At 41.9% G+C, this 21,775-nt stretch overlaps 1 protein-coding gene across 20 annotated transcripts in view; it reads right to left on the bottom strand.

The window, feature by feature from the left end:
* Nucleotides 1-21,775, bottom strand: part of SLC6A11 (solute carrier family 6 member 11) — a 109,188-nt gene that overhangs the window by 7,237 nt on the left and 80,176 nt on the right. For all 20 annotated transcript variants that reach the window (XR_011681211.1, XR_011681209.1, XR_011681215.1 and 17 more), the window contains exons 8-13: nucleotides 13,229-13,332; nucleotides 8,054-8,178; nucleotides 6,155-6,267; nucleotides 4,410-4,547; nucleotides 1,101-1,203; nucleotides 279-379 (exon numbers count right to left, since the gene is read on the bottom strand). Coding sequence is in view for 2 of the 20 variants with exons in the window: in XM_071440033.1 (XP_071296134.1) it covers nucleotides 279-379; nucleotides 1,101-1,203; nucleotides 4,410-4,547; nucleotides 6,155-6,267; nucleotides 8,054-8,178; nucleotides 13,229-13,332 (684 nt within the window). In the remaining 18 variants the exon portion in view is untranslated. The remainder of the gene's footprint in view (nucleotides 1-278; nucleotides 380-1,100; nucleotides 1,204-4,409; nucleotides 4,548-6,154; nucleotides 6,268-8,053; nucleotides 8,179-13,228; nucleotides 13,333-21,775) is intronic.

The following is a 21,775-nucleotide window of genomic DNA, read 5'->3' as shown; positions in this document are numbered from 1 at the left end:
GAAAAACACCTCTCTTGTTCTGGCAAATGTTCATTTAGGGCCCTGGCATTATTTTTGTCCCTATGATTGTACATACGAAGGTTTTTCACTGAATATTGAACAATTTTACGGATCTTTAACAATTTCACAGGTCCTGCAGAGCGTTTTTTATTTGAAATACATGCTACAAATCAATAAGCATTTCTCTCAATTATTAGCAGCAGCAAAAATAGAAAAAAAAAATTTCCAGAACCCCCTCTTTATATCTAAAACAAGTGTTTTGGACATTCTGTACTTACTGCACAAATACCTGGAGTTAGGACCATCCAGCACCACTTAATCAACGACACAGGCTTGTACCCAATCATGTCTTCAATGTTCTCATAAAAGCGATTGCTGCCTGCCCAAAACCAAAGGAAAAGCAGATGTAGAGTGCACATGGAAGGGGTTGTCCAGGTCAGGATGTAAAGCAGGGAAAGACAGACAGGGGAAGGCTGAAGCTGCTCCTCTTTCCCTGGAAAACTCCTCCCTGCCATCTGCCCTGTGCTCATGGCAGGGGTTGATCTGCAATTCCTGCTGCCATAAAACTTCTGGTGTTGTAAAAGTTTTATTTCACACAGATCATTGTATCTCTTATGAGAGAGGGAGATTTCATTAGTGTGGCACAAGCTGTCACAAAAATATGAACATTTTGTTTGGCATTACTCTCCTTTTTCCTCCACACCTTGAGTTTGGCTTTCCTTCAGAGCAAGTATAAACCTAATATATTCTGCTTAGTTGGTTTATTCTCTTTGTTGTGGGATCAGGCTGTAAACAACCCCAGTCAAAGAGTATCTATTTTATACATAAATATAAATATAATTTATATGTGTAAATATATTTAGATGCTCATGTGTGAACCCAAGGATAGCTGAGCACATGTGATCTGCAGTTCTATGGTGCTTTACAAAGTGAAATTATCCAGAGTGAGCATTTTTGTGGACAAAAAGCCATTTATGATTTTTTTTGGGGGGGAATGGGAATGTGGAAGATCCCATTCCATAAGGGTGCAAGGCTCTCACTTTGCTTTTATGCAAATAGAAAACTTTGATAAGAAAAGCAGAGCAATTTTCATCACTCACCATACACCCAGCCTATGCAGACACACTCAAATATGGCCACAAAGAGCAGGCACATCCCACTGGCTGCATAGGAGTCAAAGAGCTGGAACACATACATCCCACCCTGGAAGAGAAAATAGGAAAGGGAAAGAAAACTTGGGTTGGCAGCAGTGGGAATATTTCATAGCAAATCTCTTTTAATTACACTGTCAAGCTGTTGGCTCCCTGGCAAGCTTCCTGTTCAAGTTGGTTCCTTCTTGAAGAAAGAATATTCATTTCTTGGTTTGTTTTTTTACTCTGCACTTCTTTCAGAGTGGTAAATCTGGAGTGAGAGAAGTAAATTTGATTTTTTTTTTTCCAAAAATGCTCTCCCACCTCCCTACTTTTACCTCTGTGTTTTTTTTATCACATCAAGCTGTAGAAATTCCCAGGTGATTCTGACCTCCAGACCCTGGTTCTGTGTCTGTGTTATTAATATGTAAAATAATTAATTAAAATGTGGGGAAAGAAGGTAAAATCTGTAGCTACCAAAATCCCTCTCTGATGGTGTAGGGACTACAAAAGGAGTAAAGTGACCTAAAAAGTGTGAATGCAGCTCACAGACTTGAAGCCACATGACTGAAACAAGTCTTTATGATTTGTCACAAAGAAAAAGAAATAAGAATCATCCAATCAATAACATTAGGGCTAAAAGAATTAAAATTATATGGATAATATTACACTTTTTATGTGAGACACAATCATTTATCACATCTGTATTTAATATTGAAAAAATGAGAAGGAGGAATTCACAAGAGAGCATTTCAAGGGAAAGGAATTCCAAGGGATGAAAGAGGGAATTGATGAGCTCCTCAGCTGGAATGTAATATTTTTTGGGGAGCTCATGTGATCCATTACATCAGACAACTTTCTGCAGGTGGAAGAGAATCCTAAAAAGAGGGGAAAAAATGAAATTTCTTCAGCAAAGTCATCATGGTGAGGCTCAGCAAATCCCTGAGCAAAATGCAAATTTAGAAATCAACCAACTAAGACAGTAAAACAAAACCCCTGCATGGATATTCCTGCAGTTTGCACAACTTGCTTCCCTTTCACTCCTCAAGTTCATATTTCTTTTAGCCTGTGTATCTTCATATCTCTCAGTGCTCTGTTCAGCATGTGCCCTGTGGAGAGGTTATTCCAAGATTTCCCATTTTGCATAGCAAAGATGATTTATTTCACTGACAATAAGAATGATTTACAGGTAAATATAAAATCAGTAAGTAGATAAAATTGCTGTTCAATGCATTATTCCACACAGAGCATCATATCTCTTATCAGAGAGGGAGATTTTTGATTAGGGTAATTAAATATTAATGTTGCAAATTACAGATGATTCCAAGTTGGAAGGGACACAAAATTTCTGCTCAGAGATTGGCTGCACCGATTGACATGGTTGATGATCTGGAAACCAAAGATAGTTTGATTTTCTCTTTTCACTTCATCTTTATTGCTCTTTCCATCCAAAATGTGGCTGTTCCTGCCCAGGGTAGGCAAGCAGAACCCATGATCAATGTGTCAGTCAGCTGCACTGATTGACATGGCCTGGTGATCTGGAAAACAAGGATGGTTTCATTTTCTCTTTTCACTTCATCTTTATTGCTCTTTCCATCCAAAATGTGGCTGTTCCTGCCCAGGGTAGGCAAGCAGAACCCATGATCAATGTGTCAGTCAGCTGCACTGATTGACATGGCTGATGATCTGGAAAACAAGGATGGTTTCATTTTCTCTTTTCACTTCATCTTTATTGCTCTTTCCATCCAAAATGTGGCTGTTCCTGCCCAGGGTGAGCAAGCAGGAGCCACAATCAGTGTGTGTGGCTGGCTGGTGCAAAGCAGATGGAATTTCCTTGGAGATGGAATTTCCTTGGCTGGGCTGTGTGTTTCTGATTAAAACATCTCCTGAGCTCAGCTGATAAAACAAGGCCACTTCTCCCCTTTCAGTTGTCACACAGGAGCTGAGAACAGTCTCTCAAGTATTTTGTTGCCACATTCCTGACAGGGAATTGTGTCTGTGGCAAAGGTTTTTGTGCTTTATCTGTGGTGGTTATAATCACAAGTTCTTTCCCTCTGAGCAGTACAGGAAAAGCAGGGGAAAAAGTGGGGGAGAAAGCGATGGGGAGAAAGGGCTGCATCTGATTCCAGTGATATCAAAAGGCTAATTAATTACTTTATTGTCACCATGATATTTTCTGAAAAATCCCTTTGCCAGGATTTTCTCCTGAGAAGCCTCAGAGGAAAAAAAATCAATAATTATCTGCTGCTGTGGAATGCAACAGGTGCATCTTTTTGGGTGGTCCATGTTGGTTGTTTCTAATTAATGGCCAATCACAGTCAGCTGGCTCAGACTCTCTCAGACTCACAAGATTTTATTATCATGCCATTCCATTCCTTGCTAGCCTTCTGATGGAATCCTTTCTTCTATTCTTTTAGTACAGTTTTAATATATCATTTTCTTTTGATATAATATATATCATAAACTAATAAATCAGCCTTCTGAAACATGGAGTCAGATCCTCATCTCTTCCCTCGTCCTGGGACCCCTGTGAACACCACCACACTTTATTAGACTATATTATTCTATATTATATTACACTATATCTAAACTGAGTTTTTATATACACTATATTATTCTATATTATATTACACTAGATCTAAACTGAGTTCTTATATACACTATATTATTCCATATTATATTACACTACATCTAAACTGAGTTTTTATGTACGCTATATTATTCCATATTATATTACACCACATCTAAACTGAGTTTTTATATACACTATATTATTCTATATTATATTACACCACATCTAAACTGAGTTTTTATATACACTATATTATTCTATATTATATTACACTACATCTAAACTGAGTTTTTATATACACTATATTATTCCATATTATATTACACTACATCTAAACTGAGTTTTTATATACACTATATTATTCTATATTATATTACGCTACATCTAAACTGAGTTTTTATGTACACTATATTATTCCATATTATATTACACTACATCTAAACTGAGTCTGCACAAGCACCCAGCTCAACTCAACTGCACAGAATCCTGTGGCTGTGAGCCAACAGTCCCAACACACACACACACACCTGGCCCCAAGAGGCCAAGCAAACAAAACCCCATCACTTTAGGTAAGCAACCTCTACACTGCATTCCACTTTGGCACAACACAGGCACAGCAAACCAGACAAGGATTGTTTTGATCACTCTTTTCTGTGCTCCTCTCAGGTTCAGAGGCTGTGCATCCCTGTGGGCAGGGCAGCTCTCACCTCAGTTAACATGATGAGGCCGAGGAAGTAGGAGACGACGGAGAGGCCGAGGATGAGCAGCTCCCTCCTGTAGCCCCTGCGGAACACCTTGGGGTACATGTCCACCACGGCTGTCACGATGCTTTCCACACACACAAACTGCAACAAAGGACAGCCAAGGTCCAGTCACATCTGTCTCCTCTGCTGCTGGCACTGGGATTTACCACCTAACACTTTAAATATCCTCCTGTGTTTTCATCATACAGGGTGGGTGATCCCTGGCCATGCTCCAAGCTCAAGCTGAGAGGAACATCTCCAAATTAAAGAGTCCAAAGTTATGGATTTCCACCAAATTCAAACAGTTGGATTCTCTAATATTATAATATATATAATATAATATATTCTCTAATATTATAATATATATAATATAATATATTCCCTAATATTATCTCAGACTGCATTTGCTCTGTAGCAGGTGGACTAAATGAAAATTAGAGGCTTGAATGGAATAAATAATGTACAAAGCCTTCATTGGGATCATGTGCCAAAAACTGGCACTTTTGCCCATTTTGCCATGCATGCTCCAACCTGCTAAAGGAGCAGCAGGGTTTGGGGGAAGTACTCTGCATTTACCAGAAGAGAAAAGTTGAGTGCCCAAGGCAGGCACCCCTAACAAAGGAGGGCAGGAACATGTTCAGTGTCTTTAAACATCAAAAAGAGCAAAAGGCCTGAGCCTCTGACTCAGGGCTCTGGAGCAGGGTTTCTAAAACAGGCTAATTCTGACCTAGTCAGAGGTCTATGAAAAGTCAAAAAATACAGTGTTCTTCTTAGACAATGGAAATGGAATCAGAACAACCTATCTGGTTACTAGCAACATATCCCTGAAACTTATTCCCTTATAAAGAATTATTCCCATTAATCATCATATAGACAGTAATGGTATCCTTAAAATAGAAGCCCTCTTAGTATCACCACCTGGAAATTTACAATATACATATATATATATATATATATATATATATATGAATTTACATCAGCTTTTAAACATATATGCCTGAAAAAAACCAAATTAACTCCCCAAAATAGACATTGGAATAGTCAAGAGCAAAATCCAGGAACTGCTCTCTTAAAAAAAAAAAAAAAAAAAGACTTTAAAGAACTTGTTAGATCATTAAAAAGAGCAGTTATTAAAATATTAAATTTAAGGATTGGAAATGTCATGCAGAATGAGCACTGCTGAGCTGTAGAATCATAAACTTTCTGCACCCAGTCATGCCAAGGGCTGAGCTGCATGCTAAAAATCTCAGGCACTTCACATTTTTCTTTGAGCAGCTCCTGTAATTTTTACAGTCACACAAGGACAACGACTTCTGTGCTGCCCCTTTGCTGCAGGATATGACTGCACATTCCTTGCCGTGGTATCTTGCAGTAAAAATACACCATAGAAAATTACATTATCCCTATCTGATATTCAGCTTCAAAATTCATTGCCAAGTGCTTTAAGAATGGGCTGGTATTTTACTGAAGCGTGAATTTTAATCAGCCCTGTTGATGTTCAGACTGATTTCTCTGTTAATAATGAGAGCTGGAGTAAGGCTGAACCAGCCTTTGCAGGGAAGCATGAAGGAATATCCAGCATCACAATTAAGATTTAAAACAGCAGAGAATCAAGTGAGGGTTCAGTCTTTGATCAGGCTGATGCTGTTTAGGGGTGATTTAGGTGGAACAAAAGGCTAAAGCTCATTGCAGTGGGGTTTGTTTCATACCTGACTGTCCAGACCCAGGAAGATGAGCATCATGAAGAACAGAGCTGCCCACAGAGGAGACAGAGGCATCATGGTGACAGCTTTAGGGTAAGCAATGAATGCAAGCCCTGGTCCTGAAAAGGAGAAAAGAAATGAAAAGTTTATTCTTGTGTGGGTGTTTGGGATGGAGTTCAGCTCCTCCAGAGCAGCCTGAGCTGTGGGAGAACAGCACTGCTGACACCACAAGTGTGGCTCTGGCTGAGCAGGCCTCACTCAGCATCACTTTTCAGACTGTTTTATCTGGATACACCCATGTGGTCACTTTTCCTCTTCCTGCTGCCTTCCCCATCCCCTGTGGAAGCTGAGAGAGTGAGCAGCAGTGAGGATGCCCAGCTGCTGCTCAGGGTCAGCCCACAAGAACCTCATTCTTCTGCCATGGCAGATAACAGGAGCTAAACCAAGGCTGAACTCCTCGACAAACTCTGCATCTCTCACAGTCTAAACAATTGCTGCTGAGGCTTATCAGAAATGGCACAAAGGCTGCATCCTGGCCAAAGGATGCTCAGCTTCTCTTCAGACATCCCAGTGCTTTCTGTTCCCCTTTCTTGTGTGGCTGTGCAGCTCTGCAAACATCCCTGAATAAATCATAGCTGTGCTCCTGTGATTGCCTTACATAACCTAGGAACATATCCAGGAGTCTTCATCTATAACTTAGGAACATCTCCTGGAGTCTTTATTTTTCTCCTAACCTGGTGCAAGCAAAGGTTGGTTCCCATCCTGCTCTGTGGTTTGGGGTGCTGCTGCTGCTGCTGCTGTGTGACATTGGCTACATATTTAGAGAAATCTTCGAAATAGAACATTTTTGTAATTGATAACTTCTCATATCTGCTAAGATAGCTTCTCACCCTGCTCATGTTTTTCTGGTTTTATTTATCAGCTGCTTTTTATGAAGCCAGCCAGCTTTCAAAGCAGGGGCACCAAGGCCCTCTCCCAGCCACTAAAGGAGAACTCTGTGCTCCTGCTGCAGTAACTTCAGTGCAGATCTGTCACACTCTGCTGCTTCTTCAATTAAAGCAGCATTTACAAGCTCCTATAATGAAGTGGAAACCAGTTGTATGGATTTGAGGAAAAGATAAATATTTTCCATCAGTGACGCCCTGCTTGTTTTGCAGTTTTCCTGGGATTAACTCCATGAGAGTCATTTTTCCTCTGTAATTTTTCCTCCTCAACAGCTCAGCATTACATTGGTTTGTTTGGGGTTTTTGTTGTTCTTTTTTTGGTTTTTTGTTTTGTTTGGTTTGGTTTGGTTTTTTGTTTGTTTTTTGGGTTTTTGGGGGGTTTTTGTTTTGGGTGGGTTTTTTTGGGGGGTTCAGCCTCCTGTTCTTTTCCTTCTGCTTGAAGATGTTACAGCCACAAAGGTGTGGAGTAACTTCCATTGCATGCCCAGCTCCAATGATGGTTGTGGATGGTTAATTTTTCATAAATCTGGGTCTGTGTGCCCTTCTGATTTCTCGTTTTAACAGCTGCAACTTCTTTTCTTTAATATCCTTTTTCATTTATTTTTTCCAGAAGGAATAAATATTTGTGGATTTCAGTCTGTCTCATTGAAAGAGGGTGGAATGCAAATGAGGAGGATTAACACTCTCAACTGAGTTTATCTCTGCTAAACAACATTCTGGATGCTCAGCTGGAGAAAGTTTGTGTAGTTTGTGACTCCCTGAATTCCTGAATTTGGTTCTATGCACAGCAACATTCATCTTTTTCACACACAAATGTATGGCCACAAAAATAGATCAGAACTCTTCCTGCAGCAGTTCTTCCATTGAGTCATCTCCTCCACAGGCCATGGCACAGACTGTGAACTCTGGCCTCAGCCTCTGGGCATTTCTTGTTAACTCAGAAATCTGCTTTGGAACTCACCTGATTCTGCAACTTCTGCAATGGGCACGCCTTGTTCATAAGCCATAAATCCAAGAACTGAAAAGATAGCAAAACCAGCAACAAAGCTTGTGCCACTGTTCAAGCAGCAGAGCATGATGCAGTCTCTGAAAATATAAATAAAAAACACTGCAGTTGATCTCCAGAGCTGGGGTTCCTCCCATCCACTCAGCCAGAGGACTGACAGAACCCTGGGCTGCAGGAATGGAAGGTTCATTAACAGTGTTGTTCATTAACAGTCTGGTCCCAACTCAGATGATTCCTGAGAGCAATCATGAATTAGGAGAACACCATCAGAATATCCTTGCTTGTGTTGTAACTGCTGCAGTTGACTTGTTGCAAGTCATTTGCAGTATTCCAGTAAAATCTTTAAAAAACATGTAAAAACCATGTCAAACATAATATTAATTGTTAAGAACAATTGTAATAATTGTTAAGAACAATTTCTCCATAATAATTATACCAAGAGATTCCAGAGGGTATGAACTCATGAATAAACTCTACAAAATGGTAATGTTTGTTTGCTGGGGAAAAAAAACCAAAACCCTGTGGTCAGATCTTAGCTCCTTCTATCCCTGTTAAAGAACATTGGAAAAATATATCCATGCAATATATTGGCAAAATATATCCATGCAGTTTGGTTGCTGGACAAATTTAAGAAATGAAAAGCGCTGTACATAATCTGGAAGTGTGTGCATGCCTACAGAAGTGTCTAAAAAGAGGCAAAGGCAGTGCAGGGCCAGAGATGTCTCAGACAAACACATCCCACACTTCAAACCATGACAAGGACAAGGCCAAGGTGAAGGAGAATTCACCTGGGCTGCAAATGTCACCAGAGTAAATCACTTGACAGAAAAGGAAGATCCTCCTGCAGAAAAGTGTGATTTCCCCCAGAGCCCAGGGAAATCTTGCTGCTCCTGCTGCTCTGACAGCTCTCCAGGAGGGACAGATGACTGATGCTGACAGTCCCTCCTTGGAGGCTGCTTGCAGAGACAGCTGTGTGCTGAGAAAGTCACAATCCACCCTGCATGTCTGGGGTCAGTTAGGGTTCTAACCCCCTGAAACACAAGGCAAGCCCAGGGCTGTCTCAAGCCCACCCCTAATCTGCTTTATCCCCATCCCACTGTGGCTCTGAAGCAAATTTTTGTGCAAGTATCAATAAGAAGAAAGGACCCTCTAAAATCCAGCAGATTCCTAATTCACAGCTTCAATAATTCAGTACAGGATCACATCTTTGTCACAGATTTGCTGTTGAGAATCAGAGACAATTCCTACTTCAAAGTCTTGGCAATTATTTCCTCCAAACTTCTCTGCTGATCTCCCTACTAAATGTTTGTCTCATTTAGTGTTTTTAACAACATCTCATCCATTTTTGGAGCTCAAAGTGAGGTGAGCAGTTCCAGCAGCTTGTTCCTTCACTGATGAGCCCTGCAGTGGCTCCCAGATGTGCCCAAAGCTCTTCTGACTCCCCTGGGACTCACTGGGCACCAGGCACAACCATTCCCCTGGCAGGGAGCACCTGCACATCCCTGAGCTGCAAAGCCAAGGACCAGCTCAGCCTCTGGGCCATGGAGGCTTTGCCTCCCTCTCATCACCTCAGCTACACTTCATTGAATTATTATTTTGGGAAGGTTTTATGTTTTCACAACAATTTCAGAGTAAAAATAATCTCCGTGGCACAACATCTAGAAATTGCTAAAATGTGCCCAGCAATAAAAAAGAATGAATATTCCTATTTGTACTGGAGACTCAGACATGGACAAGTGATGTTCACACTTCCTTCATGCCTGGACACTCCCACACTGTTCATTTGCAGTGAAATACAATTCTAACCTTTATTTATTTGCTTTTCTCCCTATAGTTATGCCCAGCCAGGCCAGTTCTACACTTTGGACATTTTAAAGCAAAATAGCAATCCAAAATAAAGGACTGAGGAGCACAGAGGCCGTTGTGTTTAGCAGAGATACAAAAAAAAAAAAAAGAAAAAAAAAAGGAAAATCAGCCCCTTCTTGACCTTCTCAGTGAATTTCAGCTCTGAAGAGCTCTGGAGGGACTCTCACCCCACCTCTCTCACATCAGGAACTGGTGAGTTCAACACCAAGAAATTGCAGCTGAGTGTGATGAAACCCTGATGATAAGAGAGGTCAGAAAGATGAATTTTACAATCCTTTGGAGGAAAAAGAGAGCTCCTGCTTTGGGGGGATGCAGCCAGATGATGCCTCCACTGGGCACGGGCTGTTTCCTTCAGATAAGATTTGCTTTAGATAATTCCCTGCTTCAAATGCAGTCTGAACAAGATATTTCCTGCTGAGGAATGCTGTGGCACAGGGTACTGGAGAGCTGCTGGTTCCTCAGTGGGAGATAAAGGCTGAAGCCCCTGGCAGTGATGCCTCAGGTTTTGGTTTTATATTTTCAGGTTCTGTGCTGCTTTAGTCTGTGGGTCTGGGTTCACATCAGGGGATGCTGAGCTCTGTGCACAGAGCAGGGACACAAAACAATTCCTGCTCCAGCTGGGCACCAAGGACAAATGATCCAAATCTCAGCCCAGGAGCACAAACCCCGTGGGCTGGAGAGAGAAAAACAAGGATGGGACTGCAGGGGCTAAAGCTGGAATGGGACAATGAACTGCAAGATGCAAATGGAGCAGAACTGATCCCAGGGACAGACCCCATGCCTGGCTGTGCATTTTGGGGCTTTTTTGGTTCATCTTGGGTTCATTTTGTGACCATTTTGGTCCACCTTGGGTTCATTTTGGGGCCATTTTGGTTCATCTTGGGCGCAGCCCTGGCTGGGCTCTTGTGCTGCCCAAGGTGCATCCATGGAGGAGATGCTTTGAATAAATCCCTGCTGTCACAGACACATTTTATGGAAAATCCTTTCCTTAGGATTTTTCCTCCTGAGAAGCTGAGAGGCCTCAGGAACAAAATGTAGGCAATGGTTATCTGCTGCTGTGGAATGCAACAGGTGCATCTGGGATTGGGCTCATGGGGTTGTTTCTAATTAATGGCCAATCACAGTCAGCTGGCTCGGACAGAGAGTCTGAGCCACAAGCCTTTGTTACCATTCTTTCTTTTTCTATTCTTAGCCAGCCTTCTGATGAAATCCTTTCTTCTATTCTTTTAGTATAGTTTTAATGTAATATATATCATAAAATAATAAATCAGCCTTCTGAAACATGGAGTCAAATGGAGTCAAATCCTCATCTCTTCCCTCATCCTAAGACCCCTGTGAACACCATCACACCCTGCTTTATTCTCTAACTCTGTCCAGCTTCTGTTCTAGGGCAGCCTTCTCAAAGCATCAGCCCCTTAAAGTGGGGCAGAGTCCAGCTGGACAACCCCACAGAACAAGAGGATCCCAGGGATCTCCTCTCTCAGGGAACTCTGGCAAACCACAGCAGCATGGTACCAATTATCTGCAGGATAATTCTCCAAGAAAATGGGAAAAAGGGGATTTTCATCCCCCCCAGCCAGTGAGTTCCTGTTCATTTCAGATACCACCACCCCAGCTGAAAGGTTCCATGCCAGGGAGGCAGTTACAGACTGAGCACAGCTTCTCTCATAAAAATACAACCTCCAGTTTCCCTTCCCTTGGCTTTGCAGCAGTTCCACCAACCCCTCAGCTCCTGGATTTTATCCCATAGGCAGAAGGACCCTGTAGTTCAGGGATTCTTTTCTGCTATGGGAAGAAAAACCAGAAGGGGGATCTGGATCCACTGATTGTGAAACCAATGAGTTTTAAAACACAAATGCTCAGGAACCATGGGAAGGGCAACATGAATTTTTTATGTGCACCCTTGGCAGGAGGACATCAGAGCCTGACTGAAGCCCAGACTGATTTCAAGTGAAAGGAAAACTTCAAATTTTTATGAAAACTTCACATTCTTCCAAATTAAACTCCTGCCAATCACCTGAATAATTCAAGATGTGCATCACTTCTCCTCTCCCTGCCTGACAGGAAAATTCTGAATTCTGAAAATTCATCCTGCCTTCCTAAGGAGCCTCTCTGAGCCCACAGAGCCCCTGGCATCCCTCCAGTCCCTTCCTTGCCTTTATGGGTTCCTCAAGACCCAATGGAGAAATTCCCATTTCTCTTTTCCTCCTAGACCAGAAGCTTGACAAAGGACAAATCTTCAGGTCCTAAAAGTTTTGTCCATGTATGAAATCCCTCCTTTATCTCCTGCTCCACAGGCTCAGATTTAACCAAAAGGGATGAAAACACCACATTTTAGAGCAGAGTTCCTCTGGAGCCATTCCAAGGAACATTACAGATCTCTGTCCTACAAAACCATGTGTGCTTATGGGCATACAGAGATAAACAATAAAATGCCCCCCATTCCCTTTGGGTTGGGGGCTGCAAACTTCCCAAAAAATGGAGAAAAATGGCAGTCAGAGCATGGACCAAACTGAGGTGACTTTTAATGACAATTTCTGGTAGCACTTTTCAGGAAGCAGCTGAAGTAATGCACACAGTGTCGTGGTTTGAGAGGAAGTGAGTTATTCAATGATACCTGTCTGAAATCCTGCATTTTTATATGAAATTTCTATCTCTGTGTGTGCTGAGGGGCTGAGGAAGGCTCAGATTTGACCAAAAGGGATGAAAACACCACATTTTAGAGCAGAGTTCCTCTGGAGCCATTCCAAGGAACATTACAGATCTCTGTCCTACAAAACCACCTGTGTGTGCTTATGGGAATACAGAGATAAACCATGAAATGCCCCCCATTCCTTTTGGGTTGGGGGCAGAAAACTTCCCAAAAAAATGGAGAAAAGTGGCACTCAGAGCATGGACCAAACTGAGGTGGTTTTTAATGACAATTTCTGGTAGCACTTTGCAAAGAGCAGCTGAAGTAATGCACAAAGTGTTGTGGTTTGAGAGGAAGTGAGTTATTCAGTGATACCTGCCTGAAATCCTGCATTTTTACATGAAATTTCTATCTCTGTGTGTGCTGAGGGGCTGTGGAAGGCTCAGATTTGACCAAAAGGGATGAAAACACCACATTTTAGAGCAGAGTTCCTCTGGGGCAGTTCCAAGGAACATTACAGATCTCTGTCCCACAAAACCATGTGTTCTTCTGGTTATCCATGGAATAAAAGGGGAAGGGCAGTGGCTCCAGGTGTCCCCCCAAGAGCAGAGCTGCAGGCTGCAGGCTGTTACCTGTAGCAGTTGTTGTTGTAGTTGTTGTAACTCCCCAGGGCTGTCAGGCACCCCAAGCAGATGGCGTAGGAGAAGAAGATCTGGGTGCCAGCATCCACCCACACCTGGAGACACAGAGCAGGGAGAGCTTCAGAGAGCAGCCAGGAGAAATCCCCCTCCTGCCCAACGCGGCCTGCAAACCTGCACACACGGCTCTGCAGGTGGAGAGGGTCTGGCAAAGCTTTTACAAATCATAAATTGAAAAAAAAAATAACGTGGTGAGAGGGAAATTCCCCTCCCCATCCCTGCTGGTCTTTACAGGCTCAGCCTAAAGTGGAAAGGGAGACAGAATTCCTAGAGAAGAACCTCACCCATTACATTCATTAATTGCTTTTAGATAGTTTTAGTAATTGCAGCCTAGATGGAATCACCTGCATTTATCTCACTCCTGTTGGACAGTTATTTACTCAAATTTAAAACTTTAGTGTGAATAATTGCTCTAAAGACAAAATGTGCTATTCCTAAGGCACATAAATATATAATATGTTGTATATATAACATACAATAATATATCTTTATTATATATAATAAATATATAATAATTATATATTATAATACTATATAATAATATAATATTATAATACAGATAATACATTAATGTGCTATTCCTGTAGCACATAAATATATTATCTGTATTATATAATAACATAATACAGAGAATACATAAATATATAATATTTATCTATTATCTGTATTTATGAATTATATTATTATAATTAATATATAAAATTTATATTTATTATTAGAATTAATTGTATTATTATAATTTATATATATAAATTATATATTAATATATAATTTATATAAATATTATATATTTATTATTATATATTTAAATATATTTATTTTTATATATATTTATATATAAATTATATTTATTCTTATAATTAATTATATTCTTATAATTAATTATATTCTTATAATTAATATATATAAATTATATATTAATATATATTTTTATATATATTAGTTATAATAATATAATTCATAAATACAGATAAGACATAAATTAAGCTGGGGAAAGAAGGGATAACTTTTCCAGGAAAAGGATGTTTTCAGCAAAATTTAATGGATCCAACAGGCACAAAATTACAGCTCTGGTCACTGTACAATCAACAAATAAAAGTTCTGTAGAGCTGAACAAGTCAGTAGCTCTGTAATGCCATTGTGGGAATATTTGTATCCTAAAGTGATGCAAACAATTTGAAATCAGAGCAAAGGAAGCCTGAGTTGCCACAGTGAGATTCTTCTCCTCAGAGCAACCTCAGAACATTATTGAGCAGGTTCATTTTGCTTTAACAGTATTGCAATAAAGCCATTTATTCCCCCTGAGCAGTGTGGGTGTGCTCCCACTGGAGGTGAAGGTACCCCTTGAAGTCCTGGATATGGAGATATGGAGAACCCAAACCCACAGAGCTGCCATCCAATAAAAATCCTGTTTTCCTGGGATAAATGATCTCTTTAAATTCTTCATTACATCAGAGCAACCAGAACACCAAAGCCTGAGTGGTGCTCAGAGGCAGTGGCTGTGCAGCCATGCCCTGCTGGAGCTGGAGCCAGGGAAGGGGGAGCACAGGAATGATTTCAGTACTAATAACAGCCATCAAATCCTCCTGAACACACAAAGGGGATGTGTTTGTTTTACAGTGATCAAGTGAGACCTTGCTCTCTGGAGCTGTTGAGTGTTTCTGTTTAGAAATAACATTAAGATCACATTTGATTTACATCAGAGGCTTAAAGGGTTTCGTTGCTGTCACCCCGAATAAGACACAGCTGGTTACATCCCAGAGCCTCAGCAGGAGAAGCTGCACACAGACAGCCCTCTGACAGACAGGCTCTTCAACAAGAGTGGAAGCTCCCAAAAAGCTGTGAGGAGCGTGGGTCAGCTGAAATGCTCCTTCTGCTGGGGCCCACACAAAAGCTGGGAAACTGGATCAGCACACAGATCCTTCTCTTTCCCTTTCCCCTTTTCCCTTTCCCTTTCCCTTTCCCTTTCCCTTTCTCTTCCCCTTTCCCTTTCTCTTCCCCTTTCCCTTTCCCCTTTCCCTTTCCCTTTCCCTTTCCCTTTCCCTTTCCCCTTTCCCTAACCCTAACCTTTTCCACTTCCCCTTCCCATTCCCTTTCCCCTTTCCCTTTCCCCTTTCCCTTTCCCCTTTCCCTTTCCCTTTCCCTTTCCCTTTCCCCTTTCCCTAACCCTAACCTTTTCCACTTCCCCTTTCCATTCCCTTTTCCCTTTCCCTTTCCCTTTCCCTTTCCCTTTCCCTTTCCCCTTTCCCTAACCCTAACCTTTTCCACTTCCCCTTCCCATTCCCTTTCCCCTTTCCCTTTCCCCTTTCCCTTCCCTTTTCCCTTTTCCCTTTTCCCTTTTCCCTTTCCCTTTTCTTTTCCCTTTTCCCTTTTCCCTTTTCCCTTTTCCCTTTTCCCTTTTCCCTTTTTCCTTTCCCTTTTCCCTTTCCCTTTTCCCTTTTCCCTTTTCCCTTTTCCTTTCCCTTTTCCCTTCCCTTTTCCCTTTTCCTTTCCCTTTTCCCTTTTCCCTTTTCCCTTTTCCCTTTTCCCTTTTCCCTTTTCCCTTTTCCCTTTTCCCTTTTTCTTTCCCTTCCCTCCCTGCCCTCCCCCAGCTGCAGGGCAGGGCACTGAGAGGAGCATCACAAGTGCTGCTCTGTCCTTCAAAGGAAAAAAAAAACCATCACATCCCACAGGGAGTCAGCCTAAAAAGTGGCAAACACTCTGAGAAACCCCTTCTGCAAGGAAACATTAACATATTCTCTAAAGCTGGGATCAGACTGAAGAGAGGTTTTGTTGCACTCTTTGACATCAGTCTAGAAATTCCCTCCGAACTTAGGGCTGATGTTTAAATAGGAATGGAGAAGCAGTTTTATTTGCTGAATGGAATAACAGAATCTGTATGGCTTCTTTTGGGTTGGATGCTCAGAGGACAAGTGTCATTTAACCCTTTCAGCTTTCTAAAATGGCCAGAAGTGATCAGCAGAGTGGCAAACAGGAACATCCATTTAGAACCCACAGGTAGATTTTCTGTGGCTGAAAACCCACAAGAGCTGGAGTAACCCTGGTGTAAACTGCCAGACACACCAGCCCTTCAAAGCCCTGAAAATGACATTTCAGATCAGTTCTCCATCTCCTTCCCCTACAGCAGGGACCAGCTGACGTTTCGCCTCAGGCTGCAGCGCTCAGTTCGTGGCAGGAGGATTTGGTGAGGTCTCCAATTGTTCATTAGTGTGATTGTTCATTAGTCTGATTGTTCATTAGTCTGATTGTTCATTAGTCTGATTGTTCATTAGCCTGTGTCCCTTCCCAAAGGGCACCTCAGGGAAGTTGTTCCCATTCCAGCTTGATGGGCTCCTGCAGACACCAATCCCAAATCCAGGTGCCACCCACCCAGCCCACAGCCACAAAACCATGATGGGATATTTCTGAGTGCTGAGCCTGCCTTAAACCAGGAGCTGTTCTCTTTTCCATGCAGAGCAATGACATTCTGAAGGGCAGGGACCCAGAGGAGGACCTGGGGCAGACCAAAGAGGGCGTTTGTCTGAAAGGTGACACAGCTCAATGCTTCTCTGCCATGAGGAAAGGACCTGAGAACACCAGGGAACACCCTGTGGGTTCTTCATGGAATTTGGGCCTTGAACACCCTTAGGTCAGTGATAATAAATTCAATTTAGCCCTCACAAACTTGGGATTGGAACAGTTTTCTAGTTTCCATCAGCTCCTACCTTAAGGGAAGTAAATAACTTTTTTAGCTTTATTCAAGTCATATTAAAAGTTGCCATGCCCAAACAAGATTAAAATTAAAGCTCAAAAACTTTGATAACTAACCCTAATATTTAAAAAAATCCCAATTTCAAAGGACAGAACCTTACAAAACAATAAACAGGAGCACTTTCTACTAAAAATGGAAAGTGCTGCTCTGCAACATCCAACCCTTGAGTCTGGCAATGCCCCCATTTTAAATCTGTGTGGGTAACCTCAGTTTGGCCTTCTTGTGGCAGGTCTGGGACACAATCTCCATTTGCACGGGTGTTTCCTGTGCCCAGGGAGATGAATGGGGCTGGCCAAACACAGGATGCTGCTGTCTGAGGATGCCCTGCCTCCTCTGCAGCTCCTGCCATGAAAGCAGGAGAAGGAAGAAAGGAGGGGGATGTGCTGTAGTGCAGACAACAGAGCCCTGCTCTGGAGAATTGGGCTCTTTTCATGTCCCCGCCATAAAGCTTCTCTGGGATGTTATGTCCATAAATCACTCCAAGCAAGCTTTTCTCACATGCTCCTTGACTTGGCTGTGCCCTAATGGGTGTCCAAAGCAAAGGAGAAAGTTATTGCTGCAGATAAAGTGAATTCAAGGTACTTTTGGAACAACTCAAAAACCCCCCAGTTTAACAAAGCAAACTGAAAATCCCCAGAAGAGTGACAGCCCCTCATTTTAGCCTCAATATAAATGTCTTTCTGTCACTAAGATGGGGTCATGCCATACACTGAAAATAAAATAAATGAGGTGTCTGAAGCACATGGGCAGTGCAGAAATAATTCCCTTTGCAAGGCTGAGCTGGTTTTTTTGTGATGATCAAGCCTTATGCAGTGAATCCAGAGGGCCAAGCAAGGGGTGAGAGGGATAAAACAAAATATTGCATAACTGTCCTGAGCTGAGCTCAGTGCCTGAGCAAAGCAGAGACCTCAGGGACAGCCTGGGACGTGTTGGTGTTGATTATTTCCATCATGCAAGGAATAAAAAGCAATTCCTTCAGGTGGAATAAAAAACAGTTCATGGAATTGTTGTTTCTTCTGGAAAAAAACAAAATAGTGGAATAAAAAGCAATTCCTTCAGATGGAATAAAAAACAATTCATGGAATTGCTGTTTCTTTTAGAAAAAAACCCAAATCATGGAATAAAAAGCAATTCCTTCAGGTCGAATAAAAAACAATTCATGGAATTGTTGTTTCTTTTGGAAAAAACCCAAAATCATGGAATAAAAACCACAATATCTCAAATTCCAGGGTTTTCTCCAACTTTGTACCTCCCCTTTATTTTCTGTGCTCTCTGGATATATTTTGAAGAAGCTGCAGTGCAGCTGTTATGAGATCTCCGTGTGGATGCAGGAAGCATCTCCCAGGACACTCTGACTGTAACTGGCTCTTCCTCCATGACAAACAGCTCAATAACTCCATTTTTTTGTACTTGTGTCGAAAAAAAATTGTGTAAAATTGCTCCATGTCAGGGCAACACGGGCAAATCAGGCAGCTGCTTTCAGTCTGATCCTCCCAAAAGATAGGCAGGGCTTTTTCAATAAACTAAAATGCATTCTGGGTCACCTGAGAAGGTTCATTTTACAGCCCAGGGGCTGATGAGCAGCTGCTCCCGTGGGGGTACAGCAGCACACACATCCCCCTTCATTTTTGGCAGCATTTTAAATTCCAGTTCCCAGGTTTCTGGGAAATTCCCTTTCAGAGATGCCTGGGACACTGCCCAGGTGAAATCTGGGCTTCCAGGGTCAGGGCTGGGCTGAGGGAGCTGCCACACCCAAGGGTCCCCATGTGGACAGCAACAACAGGAGGCTTCTCCCAGTAAATAAAATCAATATTTTGGTTTTCTCTCTGCCCCTGGCCTTTCCTACAGCCCACACAGCTCTGTTTGCTCCCTTGAGAATTCCTGTCAAAATCAAAGGTATTCATTTCACATTGAAGCCCAAGCACTATTTATCTGCACAAATATCCACTTTTTTTTTTCCCCCTCATTCTTAACAGTGAGGTTGAACACCAAAGCTGAAAGTATCCTTAATTCCAGAGTGTAAATGGCAATCCCATCACGAAGCACTGCCTGAGAACATGGGAGAGCTCACAGACCAGTTAAAACCTGTGCTTGCTCTTTAAAACATGATGTTCCAAATGTTGACAGTCATTTATTTCCCATTTTGTTATCAGAGAACAAGCAATCACTCCAGGTTTTCTTTTCATTTAAATTATTCATTACTTTTTGATGAACCTCTGCAATGTTTGTATTTTAAAAAGCAGTTTGCCTTCAGTTTCAAAGGAGAATTTTAAAAATAAAGCCGTGGCTGTCAGGAGATAATAAATGAAATTTCAAGGTTAGGGCATGGAATAACTGCAGAATTTTATCACAAATGCCTGAATAAAACAACCTGTTGCCAGAGAGGTTGAAGTGTGGCAGAACTGTAGGAAACCAGCAAAATGTGGAGTTTTGACCTTGAGGTATCACCTGCACTTAAAGAGTGACCCCAGCAGACACGGGGCAATTAGCACAGCGTTAATTAAGAGCACTAACAGAAGCTTTTGGAGAATCACAGCATTTCAAAAGTGCCTGCTAAAGCTCTCCCTAACAAATCTTCCTTCCCCTCCTCTGGAATGAGGTGGGAGAAGTTCAGCTCCAAGCACTGCTGGAAGAGCTCAGAACAATTTCTGACATAAACCATAGGAAACCCCCAAAGTAAATGCTAAAAAAAAAAATTAGGAAAAATAAAAAGCAGTTTCTAATAGCTTTGGGAAGAAGACAAAATTCCAATCCCAGCCTGTGCTTTCATCTGCAGCATCCTGGGAAGTTCTTTTCCATCAGTGGATCATTGGAGCTGCTTTCAGTGCCCAGCTGGAGCACCTGACTGTGAAGCTGGCATTAAAAACCAGGGTTTTTTATGAATTGCTGTTGTCACCCCACAGAAAACATGGGCTGCTTGTGCTGAGAACCTCCCCAAAAATTCAGAGTTCACTCACATGGAGAAGCAGTTCTGCCCTTGCTGAAATTGCCCCCACAGTGAGCTTTAATATTTCCTATTTACAGCACTCCTTTTTCCAGTCTTACATCCCAGGGCTCTCCAATAAAGGACAATTTTATCCCCAAGCTGAACTTTTGGTGACACCAGGGAACTAAGAGTTGTTCTGCTGTAATGTGCAATGAAAAGAACCATTCCCTAAATTGCCTTTTATTACACTCCTCTGCTACAAGTCCCATCTTTATGCATATATATAAATACATTTATGTATATATATCAATATATTTCCAGGAATAATACTAAAATAGATAGCAGAGGAGGAATCAGCATTTTACCTCTGTGTTTTTTTCCAATAAAGTGATTTTTTTTTTGGCTTTTTCATTATAAAGCACACCCAACCACACCCCAGCCTCCTCTGTTGGGCCTGGTGTGCAGAGAGGGAGCTGCCCACACTGGGAGGGAGAGCACAGATCTACACCTGGCTGCTGCCTTTAACACTTCCCTGTTCCTCAGGCTGGAAAATGTTCTGTATTGCCAGGACAGCCCCAGGAAGGCAGGCAGAGACGCAGGCTGGGTGTTTTCAGTGCTGGTGAAAGGGAGGAGGAGAGGCTGGGGCACCACATCTGCCCAGCTGAGCAGGAAGGTGCAGCACCTGTGCATTCAAACCACGATTCCCTGCCAGCAACACCAATCCCTGGGCAGAGGCAGGGAAAGAAACCCGAGCAGTTTGCATTTACTCTCCAGTCACTCTCCTGCAATCAGGGGAAATTTCTTCTTAAATAGCAGCGAACACAGAAATCAGCTGAGTGTCTGGGCTGTGCAGCTGCCAAAATTCAGAATGCAGAGGTCAAGGCTCTGTTCTATTCACAAAAGAACCCAAACACTCGGGGGATGCAGACATTCAGAGGGAATGAATCCATTCCTTGCATGCATCCTCTGTTCCCTGACTAGCAGCACACTGATTTTATCTCATTCCTACCAATCCTGCAGGCAAAATCAAACAGGGAAGAAGAAACTTTATTATCTTCATTTTCCCACATTGTCAGCACAGTTGTTGTACCTGTATAGTTTAGTTATAGTTTATTATATTTGACTAAAAAATTATCTATGATTTGACTATAAAATAGCTTTAATATATGTTTAATTTTTAAAAAAGACTACAAATCTTCTGAGCAGAGTTAATTTCAGAGACATTTTGTTTTTAAAAATTGGACAAAAGAAGTTATTTCATAAAATTAAACCAGTTAATCCCTGGGGTCCCAATGAAAAGCTTTTTGCTGAGTATGAAAACACAGAACTAGAATCTTGAAACACACAGTCAGTAAAACAGACTGTTATAATACAGTTTCAAAGCAGAATATTACTTCAGCTACAGACACAGGTTAAAGCCCTGAGAATTTTTAGGATGCTCTTCACCATAAACAACTCTGGATGTCACTGCCCCAGCAAACACAATCTCTGACAAAACTTACTTCTGATCTATTTCTTTTCCAATGGATATAGCCCTTGAAAAGTCAGCTTTCAACATCTTTTATCCTCTCTGCATTTATTGAACCTCTGCTAGGAGTGTGAATGTGGAAAAGTGAGGCTGTAAATCAGGCTATCCACCGAAGATGTGCCTGGGGCTGCTGGGAGTGGCAGCATTGTGAGAGCCATCCACGCAGGAGTGTTTGCTGTGGTGTTGGCCAAGTGAAGCTCAGCTCCTCCAGGCTCCTCCAGATGGCAAGAAAAGCACAAAAATATCCCTCAGTTATCTGCAAGCAGCCTCAGCTCC

This window comes from Agelaius tricolor, unplaced genomic scaffold, assembly GCF_023055355.1.
Source record: "Agelaius tricolor isolate 1412-34295 unplaced genomic scaffold, bAgeTri1.0.p SCAF_14, whole genome shotgun sequence".
In the NCBI taxonomy this organism is placed as follows: Eukaryota; Metazoa; Chordata; class Aves; order Passeriformes; family Icteridae; genus Agelaius; species Agelaius tricolor.
The sequence above is the reverse complement of the archived record's forward strand: the minus strand, read 5'-3'. Positions and strand labels throughout refer to the sequence as shown.